We start from the raw sequence: 7,848 nt of genomic DNA, 5'->3' as shown, positions 1-7,848 counted from the left end.
TGTCCCTATAAATAGATTTTTTCAATTATGTATTTTGGGTTGGGGAGATATAATAGCAGGTAGAATGCTTGCCTTGCACACAGCTGAAGCCAGTTTGATCTTTGTCACTTCATCTTTAGTCCCCCAAGCCCTGCTAGGACTGAGTTCTGAGCATAGAGCTAGGCATAAACCCTGAGCTCTGCTGGGTGTTGAGAGAGTGTGAAATGAAAGTAAGGACTGGAAAATTACAAGTAGAATGAGAACTCCCCACCTCCCCACCCTTTGAACTGACCAAATGCCAGATAGCCAGATCTGGGCAACAAATCTTGGAAAGCCCCTAACCCACTTTAGATACGCACATGTCGTCAGGGGAAGGGCATAGAAACGCACATGCCCCCAGGGGCAGGACACAACCCCATGTGTTGCACATGATAAACAAGCTACCTCCTTCCTGGACTCTGACGCTTAACTTCTTCTATGGCGTAAGATAAGAAAAATACCTCCTCCCTGACATGTATGTTTTTTATGATATGTATGGTTCTTGCCCTATAAAAGCTTTGCTAAATTCTGGAATGGGGCCGAATCTCCTCTACTCAACTCTGAGGTATGAGATTTGGTCCCAGCATGCTGGTGTGATTCTCTCGAATAAATCCTCGTGTGATTGCAGCAAGTTCGGTCTGAGTCTCTTTGGGTGCGCGCAGATCCTGAGGCTAGAGAGAGGGTCTCCCTGCGGGGGTCCTTCATTTGGGGGCTCTTCCGGGATTCTTGCGACCACCCAGAGACCCCAGACCCACTTGGAGGTGAGCTTTTGTGTCTGTGTCTGCTCTAGTCTGGTTTGCGTTTACTGTTGTGCTTCTGGCTGTATTGGTGTGATCGCAGTTTTAGTTTTACGGATGCTCAGCGAGTCTGAGGTTTCGTGGATAAGGATAGACGTGTCCGGGGGTCCACCGTCTGATCACCCTGGGAGACGTCCCAGGAGGTAGAGGGGAGGACCAGGGAGGCCTGGTGTACCCCTGTCTGAAGAGTCTCGAGGAGAGCAGCTTCCTCATTGGGCTAGGCTGGTGGCAGAGGCCCTGGTCATCTGACTCCCTCAAGTGCCTCTGGGCAACGCACAAACGGCGCTTGTTCTGGTTCATCTTTCTTTTAATTGTTACTTCTGTGTCGGTTTTTCTTGAAATTAGGACTAAGATGGGACAAACAGTGACGACTCCCCTGACTCTTACCCTCAACCACTGGACTGATGTCAAAGCTAGGGCTCACAATCTATCTGTTGGGGTACAGAAGGGCCCCTGGCAGACCTTCTGCACCTCCGAGTGGCCGACCTTTGGGGTTGGCTGGCCGCCAGAAGGTATCTTTAACCTTTCTCCTATTTCCGCAGTAAAGAAGGTCATTTTTTAGTCCGAAGGGGGACACCCGGACCAAATCTCCTACATTCTCGTCTGGCAAGACCTCGTCCAAAACCCACCAGCATGGGTCAAGCCTTGGATCTCGGGCCGTCCTGAGCCAACCTCCACTACAATAGCAGTAGCCTCAGATTCCGAGCCCAAACTGCCTACCTCCTTGCGACCTTCAGCTCCCCCGCCCCCTACCCTGAGATAGACAGCGATCTCCTTCTTGACTTCTCTCCTCCTCCGTACTCCCAACCTCAATCCTCTCCCCAGCCGGCACGACCAAATGAGCCACACGTTGCTGTGGGGCAACCCTTGGTGGCTGGTCCGCTCGAACCAGGACCAGCCGGGGGAACCCGGAGCCAGAAGGGCTGCAGTCCAGAAACTGATCGCCCCTCTGAACCACGGTCCCTTGCCCTCCCCCTCTGGGCAATGGGGCCCCCGCCAGGAGACGACCAGCTCCCCCCCTTTACAGTATTGGCCTTTTTCCTCAGCAGATCTCTATAATTGGAAGACTATGCACCCCTCTTTTTCAGATAATCCCTCTGCCCTGACGGGACTCCTTGAGTCCCTTATGTTCTCTCACCAGCCCACCTGGGATGACTGTCAACAATTGCTCCAGGTCCTCTTCACAATGGAGGAAAGAGAAAGAGTCGTCCTAGAAGCCAGAAAAAATGTCCCAAGGGCAGATGGCACTCCCACCAATCTCCCTAACCTCATAGATGAAGGGTTTCCACTGACCAGGCCATCTTGGGACTTCAATACAGCGAAAGGTAGGGAGCGTCTCACAGTCTACCGCTGGGCTCTAGTGGCAGGTCTCAAGGGAGCCGCAAGGCACCCCACCAATTTGGCTAAGGTAAGAGAGGTTATCCAGGGTCCAGCTGAGCCGCCCTCGGTCTTCCTAGAATGCCTAATGGAGGCTTATAGGAGGTATACCCCTTTTGATCCAGCTTCAGAGGGGCAGCAGGCAGCTGTAGCAATGGCCTTCATTGGACAGTCAGCCTCAAACATAAAACGTAAGCTACAGAGTCTAGAGGGGCTTCAGGATTATTCGTTGGGAGACTTAGTGAAGGAAGCAGAGAACGTGTTTCACAGGAGAGAGACAGAGGAGGAGAAGAAGGAAAGAGAAAAGAAAGAGATGGAGGACAGAGAGAACTGGCGTGATCGCCGGCAGGAGAGAAATTTAACTAGAATATTGGCCGCAGTGGTAGGGGATAGTATAGCAGAAAGAGAAAGAAAAAGGCAGACAGGGCACCTGGGTGACAGGGCAAGAAGAATCCCGAGAAGCCAAGACCGTCCGCTCGAAAAAGACCAGGGAGTGCCCGAAGAAGCAACCCAGGAAGACCAAGGTCCTGACTTTCAATGATTAGGGGGGACAGGGCTCCGTCCCCCTCCCCGAGCCCAGGGTAACACTTTCAGTAGAGGGGACACCCATCAACTTCCTGGTGGACACAGGAGCTGAACATTCAGTATTGACCAGGTCCTTAGGACAATTAGGAATGAAAAAGACTATGGTTGTGGGGGCCACGGGCAGCAAATTCTACCCCTGGACTACTGAAAGGAAATTGGACATTGGGAAGGGCCAAGTAACTCACTCCTTTCTGGTCATCCCTGAGTGCCCTGCGCCTCTCTTAGGAAGAGATTTGTTGACCAAATTAAAAGCACAAGTTCAGTTTACCCCTGAGGGACCCAAAGTGACTTGGGGGGAAGCCCCTGTGACTTGTCTGGTAGTTGAAATCGAGGAGGAATATTGACTCCACGAAATGAAGCCTGGAGAGGCAATTGCTTCAGAGTGGCTTACCCAGTTCCCTGAGGTCTGGGCTGAACAGGCAGGAATCGGCAAGGCTAAACAAGTACCCCCAATAGTGGTGGAACTCAAAGCGCACACCTCACCTATCTCGGTAAAACAATATCCCATGAATAGAGAAGCAAGGGAAGGCATTCGTCCCCGCATCCAGAGACTGATGCAGCAAGGAGTTCTAGTACCCTGCCGATCTCCCTGGAACACGCCCTTGCTGCCAGTGAAGAAACCTGACACCGGTGACTACCGGCCAGTACAAGACTTAAGGGAAGTCAATAAAAGGGTCCAGGATCTGCACCCTACTGTGCCTAACCCTTACAATCTACTGAGCTCTCTCCCACCAGAGCGGGTTTGGTACACAGTGCTAGACTTAAAAGATGCTTTCTTCTGTCTCCAATTATACCCCAGCAGCCAGCTGATGTTTGCTTTTGAGTGTAGAGATCCAGAAGGGGGACACACTGGGCAACTAACATGGACTAGATTGCCCCAAGGATTTAAGAACTCCCCCATGCTTTTCGACGAGGCGCTCCATAGAGACCTGGCCCCTTTCAGGACCTGGAACCCCCAAATCTCCCTTCTTCAGTATGTTGATGACGTGTTACTCGCAGCCTCCACCAAGGAAACATGCGAAGAAGGAACCAGAGAACTCCTAAAGGAATTGGGTGAGTTGGGCTACCGGGTGTTGGCCAAGAAAGCTCAGTTGTGCCACACCAAAGTGACATACCTAGGGTATGTCCTGAAAAGCGGCAAGAGGTGGCTCACAGAAGCCAGGAAAAAGACTGTGGTCACCATTCCCGTCCCCAAGACTCCACGGCAGGTACAGGAATTTCTGGGGACAGCCAGTTTCTGTAGACTTTGGATACCCAGGTTCGCCTCTCTAGCCGCTCCCCTGTATCCACTACACAGGACCGAGCTCCCTTTGCTTGGATACAAAAGCATCAAGAAGCTTTTGAAAAAAATCAAGACTGCTTTACTCACAGCACCGGCCCTGGCTCTGCCGGATCTAACTAAACCATTTACCCTGTACGTGGACGAATGTGCAGGAGTGGCTCGAGGAGTGCTAGCCCAGACCTTGGGACCATGGAAAAGACTGGTAGCCTACTTATCAAAGAAACTTGACCCAGTGGCAAGCGGATTGCCTAAAGGTAATGTCTAAAGGTAATAGCGGCGGTTGCCCTCCTGGTAAAAGACGCTGACAAACTTACTCTGGGGCAGCATGTTGTTATAGTCGCTCCCCACACATTAGAGAGTATAGTCAGGCAGCCCCCTGACCGTTGGTTAACCAATGCCCGAATGACACACTACCAGAGTCTCTTGCTAAACGACCGCATAACCTTCGGGCCACCTGCCATCCTCATCCCCGCCACCCTGCTCCCAGAGGCAGACGGATCCCAGCCAGTACACTCGTGTACGGACATCTTAGCTGAGGAAACTGGGACCCGGAGAGACTTGACAGATCTGCCCTGGCAGGGGGGCACCGAACTGGTACACAGATGGTAGTAGCTTTATAGTGGATGGAAAAAGGAAATCCGGAGCAGCCGTAGTGGACAGAAAGCAAGTAATATGGGCTAGCAGCCTTCCTGAAGGAACTTTGGTGCAGAAAGCTGAACTGCAAGCCCTGACAAAAGCCCTTGAGCTGGCAGAAGGCAAAATTATTAACATCTACACTGACAGCAGATATGCGTTTTCCACCGCTCACATTCACGGAGCAATCTACAAACAAAGAGGGCTCCTCACATCCGCTGGAAAAGAAATTAAAAACAAGGAAGAGATCCTTGCTCTCTTAGAAGCCATACATTTGCCGAAGAAAGTAGCTATTATTCATTGTCCTGGACATCAAAAAGGAATTGACTCCGTGGCAACCGGGAACAGAATGGCAGATCACACTGCTAAGATAGCTGCACAAGGAACTGTCTCCTGCGCCTTATGTGTGCGACAAGAAAACCCTCCACCAAAGGAAGATAATTTCAGTCTAAACTACACACCAAAGGACTGTGAGGAAATTGAAAGCCTAAAAGAAAAAGGATTATCCAGCGGATTTGACTGCCACGGGATTGCAAAAAATAAAGATAACAAGAGCATTTTACCTTATTAAGAAGGTAAATCCTATGTAAAAAATATTCACCACCTGACACACTTAGGAAGAAAGAAATTGTGCGAACTGGTGAAAGCTTCCAATTATCACATACTCAAACTACAGACTATAACAGAACAAGTAACTCAGTCTTGTGAAGCCTGTGCTTTAACAAATGCCCACCACCTGCTTGTAGAACCAGGAAAATGGCTGCGGGGGAGACAGACCAGGAGTCTTCTGGGAAGTAGATTTCACAGAGATCATACCTGGTAAATATGGCAATAAGTATCTTTTAGTTTTCATAGACACCTTTTCAGGATGGATTGAAGCTTTCCCTACAAAGTCCGAAACCGCCCAGATAGTCACAAAGAAAATTCTAGAAGAAATTCTGCCCCAGCTTGGGATACCCCAAGGTAATCGGCTCTGAAAACGGGCCCGCATTTGTCGCCCAGGTAAGTCAGGGACTGGCCAAACAACTGGGGACCAATTGGAAATTGCATTGTGCTTATAGACCCCAGAGTTCAGGACAGGTAGAGAGAATGAATAGGACTCTAAAAGAGACCCTCACTAAATTGGCTATTAAGACTGGCGGGAAAGACTGGGTGGCCCTCCTTCCCTTTGTGCTCCTCAGAGCCTGAAACACACCCGGACGTTTCGGGCTTACTCCCTATGAGATCCTTTTTGGGGGACCTCCCCCTTTGGCCAGACCAGACGGGGTATTGAACCCCGCCTTAGATTCCCATTCACCCTCTGCTTTGTTTGTTCACCTTAAAGCTCTAGAGGCTGTCCGCACCCAGATTTGGGACCAGATTAAGGAAGCCTACTCACCTGGGACTCCTGCCGTACCCCACGGGATCCAGGTCGGCGACCTGGTCTTGGTCAGGAGACATCGAGCCCAGGTGGAAGGGACCCTACCTGGTACTGTTGACCACCCCAACAGCTGTGAAAGTAGATGGGATTGCTGCCTGGGTCCACGAGTCACACGCAAAGAAAGCCCCTCCCGGAGAGCTTGATGATGAATGGAATGTGGAGACAACTGATAATCCTCTTACGCTTCACCTACGCCATCACCCCTGCCCAGCACGGTAATCCCCACGCTCCTATGACTCTGACCTGGGAAGTCATTTCCCAAGCTGGGGACATTGTGTGGAGCACTTCCAAGGTAGCCCCCCCCCATATACTTGGTGGCCACCCCTACACCCAGAGGTTTGCACCCTCATTGCTGGTGTAGAGGCATGGGACATCCCTGAAGAGTCATCTGAAACTGTTCCCCAGGAAAAAATCGTCTTTCAGAAATGGGCTCTCACACAGGGGGTGTATACTGGAGGCCAGTACGTGGCAGACTTGCCAGGGTGCAGTACCTTGGCCAAGCAGAGAAAGTTGCGACAGGCAACGTTCTATGTCTGTCCTAGGTAAAAACAGTCTAAGAAGGAGGGTCGCCAGTGTGGGGGAATAGAGTTTCTTTTGTAAAGCATGGGGATGTGAAACCACCGGCACTACTTATTGGAACCCCTCATTAGCTGGGACGTTATTACAGTAACTAGAGGCAGTAAGGGTGACACCCTGAACATCACCTTCACACAGAAAGGGAGGGGGGGAAAAGCGGCTGGATAAAAGGGAAACAGTGGGGCCTTAGATTTTATGTCTCTGGAACCGATCCAGGGTTCACGTTCAAACTTAGACTAAAAATTCAAAATCCTCCCTCTCAACCGGTAGGGCCCAACCCCATCCTAACGGACACCCAGCCTTTACCCAAACCTAAGCCTACACTAGTCCCTGTTACTCCTGCTTCCTTAAAGCCGCTAGACTCGGACCCAGTAACCCACGCACCTGGAGACACCCCTGCCACCCCCCCCCCCCCGGGAAGGAGAACCGCCTTTTAAGCTTAGTAGAAGGAGCCTTTTTGGTACTCAACCGAACTAATCCTGATATCACCCGATCCTGTTGGCTCTGCTATGCCTCAGGCCCCCCTTACTATGAGGGGATTGCTCAGAACAGGACCTTCAACGAAAGTGAAAGTTCCTCTGTATGCGCCTGGGGAGGGAGCAGAAAGCTAACCTTAGCTGCTGTGTTCGGGCAAGGCCTCTGTTTGGGTACAGTTCCCCCGAAAGACAGCACCTTTGCAACTCAATCCTACAATCATCTTTCAATTGGGACCGATACCTCGTCCCCCCCTCCAGACACGGTCTGGGCCTGTAACACAGGACTCACCCCATGTATCTCCACCAGCGTATTCAACGAATCTCAGGATTACTGTATTTTAGTTCAGCTAGTCCCCCGACTCTTGTATCATGATAGTGAGTCTTTTGTAGATGAGTTTGACAGGAGAACCCGCTGGAAGAGGGAACCTCTAACCATTACCCTGGCAGTCCTTCTAGGCTTGGGAGTCGCAGCAGGGATAGGAACTGGGACCTCCGCTCTAGTGCAAATGCCCCACTACTACAACGAGCTACGTGCTGCCATGGATGCAGACTTAGGAATAATAGAGCAGTCCATCACTAAGCTCGAAGAATCTCTCACATCTCTATCAGAGGTAGTCCTCCAAAATAGAAGGAGTCTAGATATCTTGTTTTTAAAGGAAGAAGGGCTGTGTGCAGCCTTGAAAG

The 7,848-nt window shown here is 50.9% G+C and overlaps 1 protein-coding gene across 1 annotated transcript; it reads left to right on the top strand.

The window, feature by feature from the left end:
- The first annotated feature begins 338 nt into the window (after positions 1 to 338).
- On the top strand, positions 339 to 6,331 carry LOC126011389 (uncharacterized). The gene is given in 10 exon segments (XM_049775191.1): positions 339 to 461; positions 647 to 779; positions 859 to 958; positions 1,641 to 2,663; positions 2,665 to 4,315; positions 4,318 to 4,646; positions 4,648 to 5,458; positions 5,460 to 5,604; positions 5,607 to 5,655; positions 6,103 to 6,331. Coding segments are annotated over 10 exon segments (4,593 nt in total).
- The last annotated feature ends 1,517 nt before the right edge of the window (positions 6,332 to 7,848 follow it).

Source organism: Suncus etruscus, chromosome 1 (assembly GCF_024139225.1).
Source record: "Suncus etruscus isolate mSunEtr1 chromosome 1, mSunEtr1.pri.cur, whole genome shotgun sequence".
Taxonomy (NCBI): Eukaryota; Metazoa; Chordata; class Mammalia; order Eulipotyphla; family Soricidae; genus Suncus; species Suncus etruscus.
This window is presented reverse-complemented; position numbering and strand designations above follow the sequence as displayed.